The 24209-nt window shown below is 39.9% G+C and overlaps 1 protein-coding gene across 5 annotated transcripts in view; it reads right to left on the bottom strand.

The window, feature by feature from the left end:
- Nucleotides 1-24209, bottom strand: part of Epb41l3 (erythrocyte membrane protein band 4.1 like 3) — a 151249-nt gene that overhangs the window by 78955 nt on the left and 48085 nt on the right. For all 5 annotated transcript variants that reach the window (XM_071602450.1, XM_027942897.2, XM_027942898.2 and 2 more), the window contains exons 2-3: nucleotides 17744-17961; nucleotides 6061-6258 (exon numbers count right to left, since the gene is read on the bottom strand). In XM_071602450.1, coding sequence (XP_071458551.1) covers nucleotides 6061-6258; nucleotides 17744-17950 — 405 coding nt within the window. In that variant the 5' untranslated portion in view covers nucleotides 17951-17961. The remainder of the gene's footprint in view (nucleotides 1-6060; nucleotides 6259-17743; nucleotides 17962-24209) is intronic.

Here is a 24209-nt window from a genome sequence, read left to right on the forward strand (position 1 = left end):
ACAGCAGAGGACCACTAAGAAGAGTGGCATGTTATAGGTTAAGCTGAAGTTCACAGTTACACAATGAAAATCTCTGTGATTTATGTGTTTTTTGAATGAATAATATTTATGCAAGCATTGAAAAAGTCACTTTCTTCCATTGATTATTTATGATTTCTTTTAATTTGAGAAAGGCAATATTTGTTCTAATTAACAGTAGAGACAATTCTGTTCCATTTCCAAAGGGATTGGAAAGCATTTTAATCACATAACCTATAGAAGCTGGAGAATTCAGACACTGAATTTGTTTTTCCAACCAAACCCCAGTAATCAGAGAATACAACATGGGAGCATGATTTGGCCAGATAATCAAATCACCAGCAGGACAGAGCATGTGGCGATTTTGCGAACATTCCTTTCCTGACCAATAGCTGGAAGATGCCAAGAGCACATCTATGGCAGAGATCCATGAGCTTCCTCAGTCACTATGGTTCCTGAGGAGCATCTCTGGATGGTCTCCGGAAAGCTGTTGGGGCCAACTTGACTATGTTGGGTGATGACTACAGATTTGGGGACGTGAATATCCTTCAGTCATGGAATCCATTCAATCACAGGATCTCTGGAGGGGGCCTAACTAACCTAGGACCCAGGCTTTTAAGGTTTTACTGCTGTGCTTATATAATTCTGTATGATTTGCCTGGATCTTGATACAAATCTCACTCTAGTGTGTCTGAAGCATTAGAATTTTCTCTGGAGTGTGAGCCTACTGTGGATGTACCTGGGCCCCACAAGCACCAAGTCTCCCTAGTTTACTGAACTGAAAATATTTAGGAGCTAAGGAAAGTGATGCTTCACATGATGAGAGAAACATGGCAGGACACTTATGAGTGAACCCTGCTTGGTAAACCCTCCACCCCTCTCCCAGTAATGCTTTAGAAAACCCACCAATAAGGTTTCCAGTGGAAAACAAGCCATACTGCACAACAAAGTGTCTTTCGAAACATTGTATTCATGCAGCAGTGAAACTATGTTAGGAAATATGGACTCAAAATTGAGATCCAGTCTGACAGATTTTTCCAAAACCAAATCAAACTTGATTAGAAGGGTCCCTGAGGAGAAAGCAAATGTCTAACTGGATGATCATTAGGAACTCTATTGTATGCAGATCAAACAGATACAAATCAAGTCTGTCAAACATGGAATCAAATAAAATAAATGTAATAAACACATATTTGGGACTGGGGTATTTTTATTTTCTCTCTTAAAATTTATGTTTGAAAAGCAAACACCAACAATGACAATAAACTGGCTACAGAAAGTTGCTCGGGTTCTCTAATAGTCAGATTGAACATACTAAGCAGGAAATCACAATCTTAATGCTTTTGTTAGCATATGTGAGAATCTGGTAGAGTTTAAACATTCCCCAAGCATATATATCAAGTTGCCTATAATAAGATCTTTGGCTTATTATATAAGATCTTTTCTTCTAATGTAGAACATTAAGACTAAGAGTTTGAAGAAAAATGGAGGTAAAGTCTCTCAAATGGAAAAACACTGTATTCTACAATGACTACACCGATTGCTAGCAGAAAGTTAGAAAAACCCAGCACATTCTACAAAGTTTAAATCAAAATGCAGTTGCGGGGAGGGGCAGAAAATGAAGTGGCAGTAAGTGTTCAGTCATTGGTCTCCAGGACCTAGGTCTTTGCAGGCTGTTGAATGGTTCACTGGGTCTCCTGCTGTAGCACTCTTTGGCAAGGAAAAATGCCACTTTACAGCTTCAAAAGAAAAGAGAACCAAGCTATTCCAAGGGCTGTGTGTTTGTGCATGTGTGTGCAGGGGGCCCTTCACAGATGACTATAAATTCTCATCATTAAGTCATGGCAGAATTGAGCCTGGTCATTCTGATGGTGAAGTGGTGGAGACATTAAGCAAGCCACGGAGAACGCATCACTGCATCATTAAAATAAAAGGCCTTTTTTGAAGCCTTAAAAAAATGCATAAAAAAGTTTTACCTGCTACTATCTTCTGTATTCTGTTCATAATTCACCTATAATTACATGTATGGGGACAGGGATTAGGGAAGCAATTCGGCTTCTTCCTTTGAGGTTTTTCGAGTGTTTGTTGTCTCTTTTCTCCTTGGGTCTGAGTAGGAAGGGGCACTGGAAGTTGGTCTGGTCTTAAATAGTGTCTGAGGAATAGCAGGCTTCCCAAAACGCACTTACAGTTTCTCCTGAAATTCTCCTAATGGCAGAATAAGCATCATCACAAGGTTGACAACAATAATCTAAAACATCTATTTTTGTTTACTTAAAATCTGACATCCTATGATGACTATCTTAGTTTTGTTTTGTGTGCATTAAAAAAAGGTTATGAAAACCCTACAATGATAATCTTTTCAAGTACCTGAAAATAGCTACCCTGTCCCTTCCAAATCCTATGTCTCATTTGTCATGAGAATGTTTTCAGATCATTCACAATCCTGAAATTCTCTCCTGAACAAGCCACAGTCAGAGTTCAAGGTTCTTATCATCATTATAAAACAGCTCTTATATACTAGGAACATACTATAACACAGAAAGTGTAAAATAAATTATTTGCTTTAATAATCTTCTCAATAATATATTTTTAAGGCAAGTGTTTTTGCTTATTGAGTGAACTCTTTGTCCATTTTCTGTTGCTATAACAAAACAGCAGAGACTGGGTAATTCAAAAGAATCTAAGTTTTTTGAGCTCACAGTTTTGAAGGTGATGACATCCATAAACATGGCACCAGCATCTGGTGAGGGCCATCTAACTCCATTGTAACATGGCAGAGGGCATCATATGGCAAGGCAGAACAAATGTACTAGCTGGGGTCACTTTCTTCTTCTACAACCAATAATGCCATCATGGGCCACCTCCAACCCCATGATCTCATCTAATCTCAGTTATTTTCCAAAGGTGTCAACTCCAAATGCCATCAATATATGAATGTGGGGAACTTCTGGGGGACACATTTAAGCCATGGCAGGAATCAAAGTTTGAAAAATTTAGAAAGTTTCTCAAAATTGCATGAGTTAAAAGAGGCAAGGCTGTTAGCTCACCCTCGTCTGAAGGCTTTGGAGCATTTCTCACATGTCTACAAAACACAGTCCTAGAGAGGGCAATGATCCAGCTGAAGGAACCAACAGCTCACCACCTTCTACAAAATAAATATTATACTTCCACAGAAGCGGCCTTTGATAACAGAAGCAGTCTTAACAGCTACACCACACTGTTGAGTTCACATTGAGTTTGCTAATCAACTTAAGCCCAAAGAAGACTTTTACCCAAACTCTTACTAAAACTGATGGCCATTTCCACCAAACAAAAGAGCAAGGGATTTGCACTTGATCCCTTCTAATAGATGAAGTTTTACCTCCAATCCAGCTTTGCCTTACAAGAAAACTGGATTCTGACACTTGGGGGCATTCATTAGCCTCTTCAAGCTCTTCATCACTTAAAAAAAAAAAATCAAAAATAAAAACTCTGTTCTGTGTTTCTGTACCTTCTTCCAAGTCTTTGAGAAAAACTCCACTCAGAGAAGAGCAAAGGCCAAAGGACATCCCCGGGGGACAATGCTTTTCATTCTCTGTTTACCTATGATGTCCTGTGTGTATCTAAGCTGGTGATCTAAGCTTTACTTTCCATAATTTACGTCAAACAAGAGGTGTTTTCAGTACGCCTTTTCAACTAGCATCTCACTGCCACCTTGAGAAGTACACACTGATGATCCACAATTCACTTTTCTTATTCAATTAATCCACAACAAATAAATGCACTGAACTTTACCATATTCGTGTCCCTCCATCTTCACCACAATGATGTTAGTAGTAAACATATTTTTTTTCTATATTCTGCTTGGTATGATGATGTGAGGGAAAAATAAATAAATAAATTAATTAATTAATTTTAAAAAATTTTAAAAAATGTGGGTCACAATAGATTGGGTAGAGAGAAGTGATGGGAGGGGAGGGAAGGGGAAGGGGGGATAGGAAGGACAGCAGAACAAAATAGACATTATTATTGCTGTGGGAATATACGTGACTGCATGACCAATGTAATTATGCAACCTATACACCCAGAAAAATGAGAAATTGTATCCCATCTGATTCAAATGTATGATATGTCAAGATCATTGTACTGTCATGTATAACTAATTAAAACAAATAAAAAATAAGAAGAAATAGAGAAATAAAGAGATTTTCAGACAACAACAAAAAAAAGAAAATATTCTGCTTGCAAATTTTTACATCCTAGAAAAAGTTACTCTTAAAAATTTGTCAAATGCATAAAATATTTTATGATAAAGGGAAAGAATTGACCCAACTTTGCTATGCTACTCAAAATGCTCACACAGTGACATTAAAAGTAACAATGAATTCTATCCAAATTAATTACAAAAGAAAAATCCTGTGCCCAAAATCACAGTGATTAGCTATAATGAATTGGAAGGCATATATAAAGTAAATTTGACGACCTTTCTCAAGGTTACCAAGTCCTTTAACCTTCACAGTAAAACCCAACTACAAGTACATTATTGGTATCTCCCCATTTTTACAATTATATCTGAATCAAAAATTGGACACTTTGGTCTAAGAAATTAACCAAAAGCAGAGGCAACAAAATATAAGCAATGGATCTGTGCATGACGAACCTTATTGCATCCTTGGAACCTCCTGAAGTAGCCCACTAATGTTTGTGAAGCTAAAGAATGATTGAATTTTTTTTTTACAAACCAGTATATGACGAAATAATTTTGATGTGAGAATTATTTTTCTTAAATTTTCTTCTACGTTCCTATAGTTTTTCTTAATTTTTTTTCTGTGTTCCTCCAATCTGTAATCATTTAGTAACCCACCCTCAACCCTACCCTAAATGATACTATTGGTATAAAATGAATTTTATCTTGCAAGAAAAGCACTGGCTCCGTGGTCCCATATATATATATATATATATATATATATATATATATATATATATAGAGAGAGAGAGAGAGAGAGAGAGAGAGAGAGAATGATAAGGGGGTTGTAATATGCAGGAAGGAGAGATAATGACTGGGGAACATGAAGAATTAGTTTGATACTGGCCATCAGAGGAGGAAAGAGAAATAGAAACCTGTGACCATACACACGGGTAGTGCCTGTGGGGACTGAGATGGGTAGACTGTGAAAGCTTCAGGGGAGGGACTGGCTTGGAAGAACACAGAATGCCCCCTTCCTGGATGAAAAGGGCAGAGGCGGGGGGGCAGGAAGAATAAGCTCTTTAAATGAAGATACTGAACCTGAAACTGAATCACCTTACATAAGAGCAAGCCACTGGTTGGTGCAGGCAGGGACCTACTCTAATAGCTTGAGTTCATGCCCTGAGTATCACACTGTGATACTCAGAGAAGTAAACACTCATCCATCTCCATAGCTACTGACAGGCTGCGTTGTTCTCATATGCTAACTTGGTCTAACAAAATATCTCTAACTGAGTCATTTAACTGCCCCTTCTCCAAAAGGAATTTTACTTTTCTTTACAGAAAAGAATGAAGAGCAGTATACTCTCTTATACCAAGATCAATGTTCCCCACCATAAGCATATTAAAAATTACTATTCCCTGAGCAAGAAAAGGACATGAATATTTTAAATTCTCTCTCTATTGCTATGTACAGAATTTTAAGTTTTTGCTAAGTAATAAGTGACTTGGCCATGAATTATGCAAATAAAAAGGTAAACTTCACTTAAATAACAGGATATAATTTAAAAATCTAATTTTTAAGCTTCTAATTTTTTTGGATCCTATCTTGGCAAGTGTTGGGAGAATCCATCTTTTTAATTTTTTAAAAAAAATATGTATAAGATCATGTTTTACTTTTAATTTTAAGATCTTGGGACACCATACATATTTTGAATAATTTGGTTCCCTGTTAGAGTCAGAAATAATTTTGTATTTATAGATCAGTTGTAATTTTCCAGAGTTCTAGAAAAATAAAGAGGTGGCTTGTGTGTTTTATACCAATATTCCCCAGCTTTCGCCATCTAGGACACCAGAGTTTTAAAATACGTACTTACCTCCACATCACAGGAATATTCTGACCCGTCTAGAAGTATCACTTTGCACTGCATGCTTTTAGGTTTTTTGACAATCTTTAATGGAGACCGAGAGAGTTTACTGCTATATGACTTCTGAGAAAGTTTATCTTCTTCAAATTGCTGATACTCAAGCTGTTTTGCAGCTGCGGCAGCAAACTCCTGTTCCTTGTCAGTGACCTGTGAAGAGCAAACAATGAAGAGTTTTCATTGCAAGGCAGGAAATAAATATTGCATCGCTCGGGCAATGGCACAACTCTTTTGGGAAAGAGGCTGCTTTCCCCTATTCTAGAGGAGGAGAAGGATCTGAAATAAAGTATCAGGAGTGATATATACACACACAGGTATTTATAATGCTCAGTTTCACCTAAACAACTTTTGCCATTTTAATGCACTGATGAGTCCTTATATCAGTTTGACTCCAGGATTTAATTTAGAAGCACTGAGTTAGAAATGCCATCAAGATTTTACTAAGCAAAAAAGGAGAAATTCACTCTTGACTTTTCAAAAAAGGCATCAAATCAGACAGATCTCTAATCATCTAGATTTTATCTTATCTACTCCATTTTTCAAAATTCACTTGATACTTGCATATTCCTTGACCTTTTTCTCTGTTCCATCCATAGACTTACAAGGACTCTTATAAACGACAAGGCTTAAGAGAGCTTCAAGTATTAATCTTTTCAGTAATTTTATAACTGTTAAAATATTTGATTTAGCTCTAAATCAATTCGATGAAGTCAGCAGCACTGAGATTCATCACAAAGTAATCCCTTAAGTCTGCTTCTCTTTATTGTAATGAGTCTGTATGAGAACAGATCAAAACTGTCCAAAAGCTTTAATCTGCTTCTGAATGACCAACAGGCTAGTCCAGGCCAGACTCTGCAGTGGACACCCCACGAGGCACAGAAATTCTCCCTGAGTCGATTCCCTTGACATCTCTGTGCACGGCTCTCTTACAACTCTCTTTGGTTAAGTGACCACCAGTGGTGGTAGGACAAATTCAATCTATAGCCAGACTATCATTTCCACCAGCCTAAAAATATGCACCAGCAGTCCTCACAAAGATACACACTAATATTCTGTTCAGGCTCCTTGAAATAAGTGTGAAATTTTCTCTCACAGGAGTATACTATTAGCTTGGTGCTAAAAGTACATGGGCTCTTGAGTAAAGACAGTATGGACAGTTTATCATTTCAGCTTTTTTTTTTTTTTTTTTTCCATTGGCTTCTACAATTTTATAACCACAATGTCATTCTAGGTATATTTATTTTGGATTTTAGGTATGGATTTCTGCATTTTCTACCTTGTTTTCGATCTAGAAGACTGCTAATACAGTCCTTTCCTCTAACACCATGCCTAGGAACTCTAAGTCTTGTGAAGTTATTAAGAATAGAAAGAGAACAGTCTGTTGAGCTTATAAAAATAAGCCAAGAAAAACAAATTGAGTAACCATTACCACAAGTTAGAATAGTTGAGAAGGCTGAGACAGGAGGATCATGAGTTCAAAGCCAGCCTCAGCAAAAGCAAGGCGCTAAGCAACTCAGTGAGACCCTGTCTCTCTAAATAAAATACGAAATAGGGCTGGGGATGTGGCTCAGTGGTCAAGTGCCCCTGAGTTCAATCCCTGGTACCTAAAAAAAAAAAAAAAATTGTTGAGAAGGCAAGCTCCAGCTCAAACAGGTTAGTAACTACAGAAACCTTTCTCTGGCCATCTGCTCCAACTTTTTTGACCATTATCCTTTTCCTATCATTGCATTAAAAATTTAAAAAGTATAAGAAATCCATAAAACTGTCATTAATATTGGCTTTGAGGTAGTTTAAGGAGAAGTTTGATAACCCTAGAATTGTTTATCAATAACCACACTTCATTTTGTGAGATGCTCTATAATTTATACAAGGCTTTTTGCATGTTTAATTAACATTTCATCTCATCACAAGCAAGGTCAATTGAAGCTATGTTTTTATTTAATTTTACCTGGAATCAACTTTTTCTATGTATTGGAAATGACAAATGTTTCCTCAACAAAAATAACAATGTCTGTATCTGAGAATAAAGTTTCTGTGGTATTGAATTGTCAACTCCACAGCATCTTAAACCATCACTCAAAGGGCAGGTCTCATTTCTGGGAACACTTGAAAGATGAATCTACATCTGAGGCTCTTATAACACATTTTACAAACAACTTTAACAGCTCTAGAAGAGCAGACCAAGTACCTCAAATGAAATGTCAATTGCAGTCACACAATGCATTGGAATTTAAAAATATCAGTATCAACCACTTTAGTAAATCCTGTATTTTATTCAATCCTCAATAGCAGCTCTAAAATGGAGCTATTATCACCCTCACTTGCAGAGGAGGAAAGAAAGAACCAGGGAACCTTTTCAAGGTTAGAAAAATTAGAAAACTGGAATTCAAATTCTGCCAAACCCATATTTAATCATCACTATATACCAAAATATGCCTTTCTCCAATTACCTGCGACATAACTGGCTTCCTCTATTATGGAGCAAAGAACTTTATGGAAGAGTCTTAGACAAGACTATTTCTGAGAGCTTCATTTTGTAGACAAACATTGTGAAGCCTGAGGGCCTGAAGAGTCCTTTGAGGCTAGTAATAATAAGGAGATAAGACCAAGGTCTCTGCCCTGTGCAGCCAGGTATTGCCCCTCCCCCTCTTTTATATCACTTCTCTTTCTTAGCTTCAAGCATCTGACTACAGAATGTAGAAGTACAGTCTCGTACCACATAACAACATTTTGGCCAACAGTGGACTGACTGCACATGATGGTGGTCCTGTTAAGATTACAATGGAGGAGCCGCCCCCCACCCCCCTCGCCTGCCAGGTAGGGGAAGGGTGACCACCGACAGAAAAGGCCCAGTGGCCCCCGGCGGGACAGAGCTTCCAATCACTCCTGCAAGGTAGGCGGGCCTGCGACCCACCGGCAGAAGAGGAGCAGCCGCCTGCTGAGAGGCTGAGCCGCCCCCTCCCCCTGCGCCGGCATAGTAGAGGGAACTGGGACCAAACACAGAGCAGGCCCAGCGGCCTGCTGAGGGGCAGAGCCGCCCCCCACCCCCCTCGCCTGCCAGGTAGGGGAAGGGTGACCACCGACAGAAAAGGCCCAGTGGCCCCCGGCGGGACAGAGCTTCCAATCACTCCTGCAAGGTAGGCGGGCCTGCGACCCACCGGCAGAAGAGGAGCAGCCGCCTGCTGAGAGGCTGAGCCGCCCGCTCCCCCTGCGCCGGCATAGTAGAGGGAACTGGGACCAGACACAGAGCAGGCCCAGCGGCCTGCTGAGGGGCAGAGCCGCCCCCCACCCCCCTCGCCTGCCAGGTAGGGGAAGGGTGACCACCGACAGAAAAGGCCCAGTGGCCCGCGGCGGGACAGAGCTTCCAATCACTCCTGCAAGGTAGGCGGGCCTGCGACCCACCGGCAGAAGAGGAGCAGCCGCCTGCTGAGAGGCTGAGCCGCCCCCTCCCCCTGCGCCGGCATAGTAGAGGGAACTGGGACCAAACACAGAGCAGGCCCAGCGGCCTGCTGAGGGGCAGAGCCGCCCCCCACCCCCCTCGCCTGCCAGGTAGGGGAAGGGTGACCACCGACAGAAAAGGCCCAGTGGCCCGTGGCGGGACAGAGCTTCCAATCACTCCTGCAAGGTAGGCGGGCCTGCGACCCACCGGCAGAAGAGGAGCAGCGGCCTGCTGAGAGGCAGAGCCGCCCCCTCCCCCCCGCGCCTGCAAGGTAGTCGGAACTGAGACCACCACCAGAACAGGTCAGACCTGCAACCGAGAGACAGAACAGGCCCAGTGGCCTGAGGAAGGGTAGAGCCGCCCCCCCCCCCACGCCTGCAAAGTAGGCGGACCTGCGACCCACTGGCAGTACAGCCCCAGAGGCCTGCAGAGGGGCAGTGCCGCTGCCTGCGCCTGCAAAGTAGGCAGAACTGCGACCACCGACAGAACAAGCCTAGCGGCCCGCAGAGGGACAGAGCCGCCGCCCGCGCCTGCAAGGTCGGCGGACCTGCTACCGACTGGCAGAGCAGGCCCAGCGGCCTGCCGGCGTGGTAGGCACATTGCCCCAATTGGAGGAGGGGCAGAGCTGCCGCCCGCGCCTGCGAGGGAGACTTTGCAACTATACAAGACCAATATAAATATATAGGGGGAAAATTCAATAGCACAACAGTTTCACCAAGAAGAAAGGAACGCAAACAGTATGAAGAGACAAGGAAAGAAAGGACCACAAGCATTGCAGTTCAACTCAACGTTAGAAGAGGTAATAGCTGCAGCTGATGGAATGTCAGATAAAGAATTCAGGATATACATGCTTCAGATGATCTGGAGTCTCAAGGAAGACATCAGACAGCAAAATCAGACAATGAAAGATCACTTCAACAATGAATTACATAAACAAATCCAAGAAGCAAAAGATCAACTATACAGGGAAATAGAGGTTATAAAAAACAAACAAACAGAAATCCTAGAAATGCAGGAAGCAATAAGCCAACTTAAAAACTCAATTGAGAATACTACCAGCAGAGTAGAACACTTAGAAGACAGAACATCAGACAATGAAGATAAAGTATTTCAACTTGAAAAGAACATAGACAGCTCAGCAAGACTGTTAAGAAACCATGAGCAGAACATCCAAGAAATATGGGATAACATCAAGAGACCAAATTTAAGAGTCATTGGGATACAGGAAGGAACAGAGTTTCAAACCAAAGGAATGAGCAATCTATTCAATGAAATAATTCGAGAAAACTTCCCAGACTTGAAGAATGAGACAGAACCCCAAATCCTAGAAGCCTATAGGACGCCGAATGTGCAAAATCATAAGAGACCCACACCTAGACACATTATAATGAAGATGCCCAACATACAGAATAAGGAGAGAATTTTAAAAGCTACAAGAGAAAGGAAGAAGATCACATTTAGGGGTAAGCCAATCAGGATAACAGCTGATCTTTCAACACAGACTCTGAAAGCTAGAAGATCCTGGAATAACATATTTCAAACACTGAAAGAAAATGGGTTCCAACCAAGAATTGTGTTTCCAGCGAAATTAAGCTTCAGGATGGAAGATGAAATTAAAACCTTCCACGATAAACAAAAGTTAAAAGAATTTGCAGCTAGAAAACCATCTCTTCAAAACATCCTTGGCAAAACATTGCAGGAAGAGGAAATGGAAAATAACAATGAAAACCAACAGTGGGAGGTAGGACACTAAAGGGGGGAAAATAATCAAAGTGGAAAACAAACCATGTTTAGTAACATAAATAAACAAATATGGCTGGAAGAACAACCCATATCTCAATAATAACCCTAAATGTTAATGGCTTAAACTCACCAATCAAGAGACACAGGCTAGTAGAATGGATCACAAAACAAGACCCAACAATATGCTGCCTACAGGAGACGCATTTGATAGGAAAAGACATACATAGGCTGAAGGTGAAAGGTTGGGAAAAATCATATCACTCATATGGACTTCGGAAACAAGCAGGAGTATCCATACTCATATCAAATAAAATAGATTTTAAGCCAAAGTTAATCAAAAGGGATAAAGAGGGACACTACATACTGCTCAAGGGAACCATACACCAACAAGACATAACAATCATAAATATATATGCCCCAAACAATGGTGCAGCTATGTTCATCAAACAAACTCTTCTCAAGTTCAAGAGTCTAATAGACCACCATACAATAATCATGGGAGACTTCAACACACCTCTATCACCACTGGACAGATCTTCCAAACAAAAGTTGAATAAGGAAACTATAGAACTCAATAACACAATTAATAACCCAGACTTAATTGACATATATAGAATATACAACCCAACATCAAGCAGTTACACTTTTTTCTCAGCAGCACATGGATCCTTCTCAAAAATAGATCATATATTATGTCACAGGGAAACTCTTAGACAATACAAAGGAGTAGAGATAATACCATGCATCCTATCTGATCATAATGGAATGGAACTGAAAATCAACGATAAAAGAAGGAAGGAAAAAGAATACATCACTTGGAGAATGAACAATAGGTTACTGAATGATCAGTGGGTTATAGAAGACATCAAGGAGGAAATTAAAAAATTCTTAGAGATTAATGAAAACACAGACACAACATATCGGAATCTATGGGACACATTGAAAGCAGTTCTAAGAGGAAAATTCATTGCTTGGAGTTCATTCCTTAAAAAAAGAAAAAACCAACAAATAAATGATCTCATACTTCATCTCAAAATCCTAGAAAAAGAAGAGCAAAACAACAGCAAAAGAAGTAGAAGGCAAGAAATAATTAAAATCAGAGCTGAAATTAATGAAATCGAAACAAAAGAAACAATTGAAAAAATTGACAAAACTAAAAGTTGGTTCTTTGAAAAAATAAACAAAATCGACAGACCCTTAGCCATGCTAGCGAAGAGAAGAAGAGAGAGAACTCAAATCACTAACATACGGGATGAAAGAGGCAATATCACAACAGACACTTCAGAAATACAGAAGATAATCAAAAATTATTTTGAATCCTTATACTCCAATAAATTAGAAGATAGTGAAGGCATAGATAAATTTCTTAAGTCATATGATCTGCCCAGATTGAGTCAGGAGGATATAGACAACCTAAACAGACCAATATCAATTGAGGAAATAGAAGAAACCATCAAAAGACTACCAACTAAGAAAAGCCCAGGACCGGATGGGTATACAGCAGAGTTTTACAAAACCTTTAAAGAGGAACTAATACCAATACTTTTCAAGCTACTTCGGGAAATAGAAAAAGAGGGAGAACTTCCAAATTCATTCTACGAGGCCAACATCACCCTGATACCTAAACCAGACAAAGACACTTCAAAGAAAGAAAACTACAGACCAATATCTCTAATGAACCTAGATGCAAAAATCCTCAATAAAATTCTGGCCACTCGGATACAAAAACATATCAAAAAAATTGTGCACCATGATCAAGTAGGATTCATCCCTGGGATGCAAGGCTGGTTCAATATACGGAAATCAATAAATGTTATTCACCACATCAATAGACTTAAAAATAAGAACCATATGATCATCTCGATAGATGCGGAAAAAGCATTCGACAAAGTACAGCATCCCTTTATGTTCAAAACTCTAGAAAAACTAGGGATAACAGGAACATACCTCAATATTGTAAAAGCAATCTATGCTAAGCCTCAGGCTAGCATCATACTGAATGGAGAAAAATCGAAGGCATTCCCTCTAAAATCTGGAACAAGACAGGGATGCCCTCTCTCACCACTTCTGTTCAACATAGTTCTCGAAACACTGGCCAGAGCAATTAGACAGACGAAAGAAATTAAAGGTATCAAAATAGGAAAAGAAGAACTTAAATTATCACTATTTGCAGATGACATGATTCTATACCTAGCAGACCCAAAAGGGTCTACAAAGAAACTATTAGAGCTAATAAATGAATTCAGCAAAGTGGCAGGATATAAAATCAACACGCATAAATCAAAGGCATTCCTGTATATCAGCGACAAATCCTCTGAAATGGAAATGAGGACAACCACTCCATTCACAATATCTTCAAAAAAAATAAAATACTTGGGAATCAACCTAACAAAAGAGGTGAAAGACTTATACAATGAAAACTACAGAACCCTAAAGAGAGAAATAGAAGAAGATCTTAGAAGATGGAAAAATATACCCTGTTCATGGATAGGCAGAACTAACATCATCAAAATGGCGATATTACCAAAAGTTCTCTATAGGTTTAATGCAATGCCAATCAAAATCCCAACGGCATTTCTTGTAGAAATAGAGAAAGCAATCATGAAATTCATATGGAAAAATAAAAGACCCAGAATAGCAAAAACAATGCTAAGCAGGAAATGTGAGTCAGGCGGTATAGCGATACCAGACTTCAAACTATATTACAGAGCAATAGTAACAAAAACAGCATGGTACTGGTACCAAAACAGGCGGGTGGACCAATGGTACAGAATAGAGGACACAGAAACCAATCCACAAAACTACAACTATCTTATATTTGATAAAGGGTCTAAAAGCATGCAATGGAGGAAGGATAGCATCTTCAACAAATGGTGCTGGGAAAACTGGAAATCCATATGCAACAAAATGAAACTGAATCCCTTTCTCTCGCCATGCACAAAAGTTAATTCAAAATGGATCAAGGAGCTTGATATCAAATCAGAGACGCGCTGTCTGATAGAAGAAAAATTTGGCTACGATCTACATACTGTGGGGTCGGGCTCCAAATTCCTCAATAGGACACCCATAGCACAAAAGTTAATAACTAGAATCAACAAATGGGACTTACTCAAACTAAAAAGTTTTTTCTCAGCAAAAGATACAATAAGAGAGGTAAATAGAGAGCCTACATCCTGGGAACAAATCTTTACTCCTCACACTTCAGATAGAGCCCTAATATCCAGAGTATACAAAGAACTCAAAAAATTAGACAATAAGAGAACAAACAACCCAATCAACAAATGGGCCAAGGACCTGAACAGACACTTCTCAGAGGAGGACATACAATCAATCAACAAGTACATGGAAAAATGCTCACCATCTCTAGCAGTCAGAGAAATGCAAATCAAAACCACCCTAAGATACCATCTCACTCCAGTTAGATTGGCAGCCATTATGAAGTCAAACAACAACAAGTGCTGGCGAGGATGTGGGGAAAAGGGTACACTTGTACATTGCTGGTGGGACTGCAAATTGGTGCAGCCAATTTGGAAAGCAGTATGGAGATTTCTTGGAAAGCTGGGAATGGAGTCACCATTTGACCCAGCTATTCCCCTTCTCGGTCTATTCCCTAAAGACCTAAAAAGAGCATGCTACAGGGACACTGCTACATCGATGTTCATAGCAGCACAATTCACAATAGCTAGACTGTGGAACCAACCTAGATGCCCTTCAATGGATGAATGGATAAAAAAAATGTGGCATTTATACACAATGGAGTATTACTCTGCATTAAAAAATGACAAAATCATAGAATTTACAGGGAAATGGATGGCATTAGAGCAGATTATGCTAAGTGAAGCTAGCCAATCCCTAAAAAACAAATGCCAAATGTCTTCTTTGATATAAGGAGAGTAACTAAGAACAGAGTAGGGTCGAAGAGCATGAGAAGAAGATTAACATTAAACAGGGATGAGAGGTGGGAGGGAAAGGGAGAGAGAAGGGAAAATGCATGGAAAAGGAAGGAGACCCTCAGAGTTATACAAAAGTACATACAAGAGGAAGTGAGGGGAAGGGGAAAAATAATACAAGGGGGACAAACGAATGTCAGTTAAGGGGGCAGAGAGAGAAGAGGGGAGGGGAGGGGAGGGGAGGGGGGATAGTAGAGGATAGGAAAGACAGCAGAATACAACAGACACTAGTATGGCAATATGTAAATCAATGGATGTGTAACTGATGTGATTCTGCAATCTGTATATGGGGTAAAAATGGGAGCTCATAACCCACTTGAATCAAATTGTGAAATATGATATATCAAGAACTATGTAATGTTTTGAACAGCCAACAATAAAAAATTAAAAAAAAAAAAAAGATTACAATGGAACTGAAAAATTCCTATTGCCTGGTGACATCACAGCCATTGTAATGTCATAGTGAAATGCACTGCTCACACATCTGTGGTGTGCTGGTGCAAACAATCTTCCTGCGCTGGTAGTCATATAAAAGTATAGCATATGCATAATACTCAACAATGATAACAAATGACTATATTATGGGCTTATGTGTTCCCTGTATTGCATGTTTTAAGGTTACTTTAGACTGTACCCCTTCCACTTCTAAATAACAAGTCTGTTCCCAGCTTGGTGATACATACCTACAATCCAAGAAATATGGGAGACTGAGATAGGAGAATTGCAAGTTCAAGGCTAGCTGTGGCAATTTAGAAAGACCCTGTTTCAAAATAAAATAAAAAAGGGGTGGGAAGTAGCTCAGTAGAAGAGCACCCCTGAGTTCTATCCCCAGTATTGCAAATAAAACAGAACAAAGATCAAGTTTGTTATAAAAACAGAATGCTGTGTTAGGACAGTAGTGGTCTCGCTGAGCTCATGTTTGCCATGCTTTTTTATTTTATCATTTTCTCTTGTGCTTCATTTCATCTCATATAGTTCTGTTCATGATGGCACGAGGTGCCATAGGCCACACACACAGGTGTGTGTGTGTGTGTGTGTGTGTATACACACACACACACGTACATGTATATATAGCCATATGTATGGCTATATTTACACATACAGTACATATATATACATAAAACCCTGCACTTACACAATCTGAATGGTACAGCCCGCTACCACCTAGGTTGTGTAAGTGCACTCTACGATGTTGACATGGTGATGAAATGACCTAATGACGCATTTCTCAGTATGTGTCCTGTCCATGAGGAACACATGACTGTGTATTAAGTCATGTCTAGGCACAGAGACTCATCCTTTTCTAGAATTATCTCCCATTTTCATGTTTCATTTCAGAACTAACAGGAAAAAATGAAAAAAGGCAAATAGCCTAATAATTTAAAATTTTTGAAGATTAAAAGAAACCAAACAAATATTTAAAAAAAAAAAGAAAACGAAAACATAAAGAAAACCATGATGCCAACAACAGCAGCTCCTTAGATTTTATATGCAGGGCTGGGATGGCATCCCCAGCACTCAGCACAAAACCTCCTGGACCAAATAGAACAACTACTGATAAACTGAAAGTACATGTTATTATTAATTCTATTTAAAAGAAGACTTGCAAAGGTAGGACAAGAAAAGAAAATAATCTGGTTGTAAACATAGAGCTTAAAATTATAATAGTAATGCTGTCATTTCCAGAGATTTTCACTGATAACACTGATTTCCCTCATCGTTTTCTAAAATTTCTAGCTCAACACAAATACTTTCAAACTAGAAGAAGCCAATCATTTGTAAGGACTCCAGATTTTGTACTAAATGCAAATTAGTACTCTACAACATGTTGATTCCAATTCCAAAGTTTTAAGACAAAAGAAAGGCAGATTCATTGGAAGCCTGGATATAAACCATAATTTGTCTTTGGTAATGCTGGGGGGATAGAAGTCGGGGCTTCCAGGGCCTCTTGCATTCTAAGCATGTGCTTTACCACTGAGTCATAGCCCCAGCCTCTCGAATAAAATCTTGTTGTCATTATTCATGACAACTCAAACATGTGTAGGCACAGAGTTGATAATATAGATGTATACAGGGGAGGAAAAGAGACCTATGTGAACATCAGCTAAAAATAGGGGAAAAAAAAAACCAAAACAGTCCTAACCCTTAGACTTGAAATTAAAAAACACCACCAGCATAATTAAAGCTGCCAGTTTTCTGTCCACCCTTCTTATAAATCCAGATAGGAACAACTGAAGAATAATTTCTCCAAATCCAGATTTCAGTGTGAGTTTAAGTGTTTTAATTTAAGGAAGGAGTCACCAAGCAGGCTTGGGGAATGGCATTGACTGACAGCCTTAAAATAGCATACATTTTCATCTGCCTGGAACCACGGGGCCAAAGCAGACGACCCCTCATAGCTGCCTCTGGTGCTAAGAAACCAAGGTGAAAGTCGAGCCTGGAGAAGCTCAGCAAACAGCCCTTAATTGCTTTTCTGGCCTTTGCCGGCGGGGGCGCGGCTCACCTCCCTCCGCACCGGGGTGCTGTGCGCCGCCGCAGCCTCAAACTGCTCCAGCGCCGGAGGCTCCTCACCGCTGCCGCTCCCGCTCCCGCTCGGGGGCTCCAGAGGCCCGGGCTGAGCCCCCGCTTGCCCCTGTGCACCCGCTGCCTCCTGGGGCTCAGTCTCCTGGTCTGCCTTGGATTCAGAGTCTGATCCCGATTCGGTCGTCATGGTGGATTGTTCTGCAGAGACAAAAAAAAAAAAAAAAAGGGAAGGTCCTGTGACTCGGTGCAAGCAAAGCAGGGTGCTAACCATGAAAGGCAGAGATACCCATACACAGGGAAGGAAGAGAGATTGCTTAACCAGGAGCAATTCTATTCCGCAGGCCCAAGAGAGGACTTCCCAGAGGTACTACAAAGAACTCCCAATAGCTAAATTGTGGAACCAACCCAGATGCCCAAGTAAGCCAATCCCCAAAAACTAAATGCCAAATGTTTTCTTTGATACGAGGATGCCGACTCATAATGCTGAGGCGGGGGGTGGGGGGGGGGGTGGGGGGTGGGGACAGGGGAGGAATGGAGGAACTTTAGATAGGGCAAAGGGGAGGGAGGGGATGGGAGGCGACATGTGGGTAGGAAAGACTGGAATGAGTTAGACCTCATTACCCTAAGGACATGTATGAAGACACAAATGGTGTGAAAATACTTTGTGTACAACCAGTGACTTCAAAAATTGTGCTCTATATGTGTAATCTGAATTGAATTGCATCCTGCCATCATATATAACAAATTAGGATGAATAAATAATTTAATAAAAGAGAAAAAGATAAGCACCCAAGAGCAGCTCAAAAGGAACAGAGAACCAGGAGTGGAAGTTGATTTGTAATGATTACAGGTTTTCTTCCAGTAGCCTAATAAGGCTTCTGCCACAGATGATCACAAACAGACATTTCAAAAATGGCTAATAATTGAATAACAATTTCAGAAAAGTGAATTAGCTGAAATGAGGGAAGGATGATCTAGCAATGGTAGACATTCCCTCTCATTCTCATGTTTCTTCCCTCTTTTCTCTACACAGGGGTCTCCCCACCGCTGAATCTGTAGATTTTTCTAGGAACAAATGCCTTTCCCATGTGACTTCTCTTAATTCCGCTACCTTCTTTGGAAGTGGAAACTGCAACTACCATAGAGATTTCTTCAGGAGTGTAGCCTCAAACCAAGATCCTAATCCTAATAATACGTAATATGACCTTCTGACATATAACCACCATCTTCTAATAGTTTGCTGTTCAAGTTTAGTATTTTGTGCTTCAGTTTCCACAGGTGCCAAATGAGACAAATGAACTCATTCACACCTGAAGAAGTGATTTTCTATTGTTATTTTTTTCTCCTAATAGAAACACTACTGTGTTTTAAGGAAGATTTTTACTCTAAGCAGCAAGAAAGCTGCTATGCCAAGTATATATGACATTTTGTTTCTTAACTTACAAATGTGAGGTAAATACCTCAAAAATATATATCTCAGGTTGTGTAATAATTTCCCTTCCTAGTTCTAATTTTATGGTAAAAATATCCTGAGCAAAGGGCTAGTGTAATACCTTCAGTAAATGATATATTCACTGGCATAATATAGAATTATTGAAAATAAACTAGTAACTGTAGTAAAGCCCTACCTTCACAACACATTGGAATATGTTTACAAATTTGAAGAACATTGCAAAAAAAACCACTCAATGCTACATCTGCACTTTTTTTTTAATTATTCCTTTTCCCAATTCCCAGCTACACCTTCTGTTGAATAAAAGACATGTCAACTTGGCATGTGCTGAGCTGCCCAAAGCATATGTAAATACCAAGTCCACAGGCAGAGCAAGAAAATGATCCAAGCAAAACTAACATAGTCTCTTCTTTTTCTTCCTATATCACATTTTAGATTTTAGAGCAAATCTTGAAGGTAAACATTTGTATTTTTTTTTTTTTTTTTTTTTTGGTCCTCTTATCCTGGAAAGTGGGATGAGTACAGAGAGATAACAGCTGAGGGAGACAAGGTATTCATCTGGAGGAATTCAGAGCCTACAACTGAATTCCCATCTTGGGAAGGGGGAGGATCAGACTTAATAGTCAACTGAACTCACCCAACAATTACTGAGTACCAAATATAAGCCAAGTGTTGCCTGTGGTTTAGAAGCAGAGATTAAAATGTTATAACCCATCCCCTCTCTTTTTTTTTTTTTAATTTTTTTATTGTTGGCTGTTCAAAACATTACATAGTTCTTGATATATCATATTTCACACTTTGATTCAAGTGGGTTATGAGCTCCCATTTTTACCCCATATACAGATTGCAGAATCACATCAGTTACACATCCATTGATTTACATATTGCCATACTAGTGTCTGTTGTGTTCTGCTGCCTTTCCTATCCTCTACTATCCCCCCTCCCCTCCCCTCCCCTCTTCTCTCTCTGCCCCCTCTACTGACATTCATTTGTCCCCCTTGTATTATTTTTCCCTTTCCCCTCACTTCCTCTTGTATGTACTTTTGTATAACTCTGAGGGTCTCCTTCCATTTCCATGCAATTTCCCTTCTCTCTCCCTTTCCCTCCCACCTCTCATCCCTGTTTAATGTTAATCTTCTTCTCATGCTCTTCGACCCTACTCTGTTCTTAGTTACTCTCCTTATATCAAAGAAGACATTTGGCATTTGTTTTTTAGGGATTGGCTAGCTTCACTTAGCATAATCTGCTCTAATGCCATCCATTTCCCTGTAAATTCTATGATTTTGTCATTTTTTAATGCAGAGTAATACTCCATTGTGTATAAATGCCACATTTTTTTTATCCATTCATCTATTGAAGGGCATCTAGGTTGGTTCCACAGTCTTGCTATTGTGAATTGTGCTGCTATGAACATCGATGATCCCCTCTCTACCCCAAGGACTTCATCGCCTGAGGCAGAAATGGAGTGGCCTTTAGTAACTTCCTTTAGTAAGTAAGCATTTTGTTTTAGCTAGAATTCCTCCGCCTGCCGGTGATAAGCAGTGATCATGTGATTAAGTCTGGACAATGAAACAACAGGAAAAAAAAAAACTTATTCAATATTCGTCTTCATAGAGACAAAGTCACTTGCTCCGGGGGACTCAGATTGTCATTGACTAGAAAATGATGACAAATGTCATGGTCTCCTTAGACACAGCCATGGATGTGCCATGTTCAGGAGAATGTCAGAGTCACGCCACTTGTTTTGAGTTGTCACATGAAGCAGAAGTCAGCTTTTGCCTTGTGTGAACCTTAGTGTACTGGCCCATACCCCAATATGTGATGCATTCTATGAACGGCATTAATGCCCCTGTGGTTCTCACTCTCCCTTGATCTCACACCCCCCTCAGCTGCTACCAAGTTCCTCTTCTTCTCACTCCTGACTCAACCTAAAAGGGTTAAAAAAAAAAAAAAAAAAAGTTGCTGACCCTACTTGTCTTCCTCACTTCCTCTATTCTGGCTCCTACCCCACCCACTTCATTGAGGTGGCTCTTGTGGTCAAGGCAGCGGACCATGCGCTCTTCCCTGTTCTACCATCTGACCTCCGGGCAGCTCTGACCCAAGCAATGAACTCTCCTTGTCAACACACTTCCCTGTCTTGGGGATTCAGATAGCACCATTCTCCCTGCAGCCTCCTTCTGTCTGGCCTCTGTGTGGCCAAATTCCAGAGTATTCCATTCTGGGACCTCTGCTCTCTCATCACACCTTATCACACCTTCTTCCCAGCATGCCACACACTTTCCCAGGGTTTTAGATCCTTCCTGTATGTCAGAGGTTTCCACACTCACACCTCAAGTTCAAATCTCTGTTCTGAGCTTCCCAGTTAGCATCCCTTCGCCCACTTACCACTCCCCGCCGAGGCCATGTAGGTGTCTCCTGATTTCTCCCCTCAGCCATCCCCTCCCTCCCTCATCTTCCCCACCTCAACAAGGGGAAAGGCTGCTTCTTCAAGCCCATCACCCCTGATATTTTCCTTCCCCTAAACCTTCTTATCTCATACACAAGGGAAAGTTCTTCTGATTCTATTTCCAAAATAAAATCTTTATCTGTCCCCTGTCCCTCCATGAGCCACTATTCATTTCTCTCCTGAATTCCTTCAGTCACCTCTGACTAGTTCTCTGTCCTGCTCCTGCTCACCTCTGTGTCTAATCTCCAGAAAACATTCATCCAGTCCCATCCATACACACTGCTGAAAATGCTTTTAACAGCTTCTCAAGGCACTTGAAGTAAAATAAAATCTAAACTCATAATTACCATGGCCTTCAGGGATATGTCCAGGCCCTGACACTCTAGAGGTGCCTGGCCCTCCAGCCCGCTATGATCCAGCCACAATGGCTGTCCTTTAGTTTCTACTCCACATCAAAGTCACCTCATTCTTCTGTTCTTAGGCAGCCCACTCCCCATTCCTCAAATGTTGGCTGAGAAAGGCCTTCCTCATTCACCAACATTCTAGCTGTGCCTGAGTTTTCTTCCTGCAATAGTTAAACTATAATCATTCTCTTCTCCCTTACCTCCAACCTAGCTATTCCAGGTGGGAACCATGTATTTATATCCAATATACCCAATATCAACACAGTATCTGGAACGTGGCATATCACCAGTTACTTGATAAAGAATGAGGCTGCAAAACCAACCTCATTTATTATCAAATCTATGTATTTTAAAGTGTAATGTCTCTTACTGAAAGGGTAGATATTTCTATGTCTTACATAGCTAAGAAAATAAAACTTGAACAAAAATTTCTGAAAGGGGCTGGGATTGTGGCTCAGTGGTAGAGCGCTCGCCAAGCACATGTGAGGCCCTGGGTTCGATCCTCAGCACCACATAAAAATAAGTAAATTAATTAAAGGTATTGTGTCCAACTACAACTAAAAAATAAATATTAAAAAATTTCTGAAAGATCCTACAAGGAAAAAATTTTACAAATATAAATTTCATATATGTATATGTAGACATGTATATTTGTTACTTATATCTATGTATATGGATTCAGTCTAAATTACATACAAATGGTAAATTTAGTTATTACAAGTAAATATGAGGGGCTGGGGTTGTGGCTCAATGGTAGAGTGCTTGCCTAGCATGTGTGAAGCCCTGGGTTTGATTCTCAGCACCACATATAAATAAAGGTCTGTGAACAATTAAAAAAGTATTTAAAGAAAAGTAAATATGAGAATATTTACTTTCAGTGAACTAACCCAAATAACAGTTTAATTTAGTCCAAAGTGAAAATATCAGAAGGGAAACTTGGAAAATAGTTTTCACTGCGTTGGAAAGGAAAAGGTACAATTTTAAATAGCAAGAATCAACCCAGAAATCAAGGAATAAGTATAACATGTGTGTGTGTGTGTGTGTGTGTGTGTGTGTTTCCACCTGCCAAGTTTGAAAAATTGTTACACAGTTAACATCAATGCAGTCCACTGAAACACTACTGGTTTTTTCCAATCTAATGCTTCTGTCAGTCTAATGAAAGTCTTCCAAAAAAAAAAAAAGAAAAGGTTTAGAGCTGGGCATGGTGGCACACGTCTGTAATCCTGGTGGCTTGGGAGGCTGAGGCAGGAGGATCGCAAATTGGAAGCTAGCTTCAACATTAGGAAGGCCCTAAGCAACTTAGTGAGAACTTGTCTCAAAATAGAAAATAAAAAGTGCTGGGGATGTGGCTCAGTGGTTAAGCACCCCTTGTGTTCAATCCCTGGTACCAAAAAAGCAGCAGCAGCAACAGCAGCACACTCCTGTAATCCCAGTGACTTAGAAGGCTGAGGCAGGATGGCAACTCTGAGGCCAGGCGGAGAAACTTAGCAAAGTCTTTTCTCAAACTAAAATTTCAAAAGGCTGTGTGGATGTGGCTCAGTAGTTAAGTTTCCCTGGTACCAGAAAAAAAAAAAAAAGGTTTGATCAGGTGTTTCACAGAATCCCTATTTAAAAAAAATAAAAATCACAGTCACTAAATCGTGAGTAAAAAATGGAAAACATAAACAGCTAATAGAAAAAGCATTAAAATAAAGATGCTCAATTTTTCCTATGGCAATAAAGTTCCTGCATACAGATCACTTTCTTATTATTAAAGGATTTTGGATATAATCAAGTTTTTCTTACTATGTTTTATGAGTATCATATTTAGGATTCTCTGTTACTGTTACGAAGAGTGGCTCAGTAAGTCATAGCCATAACATCGAATGTCAAAACTGTTAAAGAAAGAAAAAGCTAAAATCTTATTCCAAACTACAAACTTCTCTTCATTTCACTTTAAAAATCTATACATAATCTTTAGAGACATAATACATGAAAATAACCAGCAGCAAATAAGTTTCATGTATGATGCTGGGTGAATAAATTTCTGTTTCCTTTTCCATAAAATGAGAAGCTCAGACTAGGAATTAGAGAATGCATAGGATTCCTCTCTGAGGAGTGAAGTGAGTGGGCTGGAGAGATGGGAAGGAAAGGGAAAGAGGAG

The sequence above is a fragment of the Marmota flaviventris genome, chromosome 16 (genome assembly GCF_047511675.1).
Source record: "Marmota flaviventris isolate mMarFla1 chromosome 16, mMarFla1.hap1, whole genome shotgun sequence".
NCBI lineage: Eukaryota > Metazoa > Chordata > Mammalia > Rodentia > Sciuridae > Marmota > Marmota flaviventris.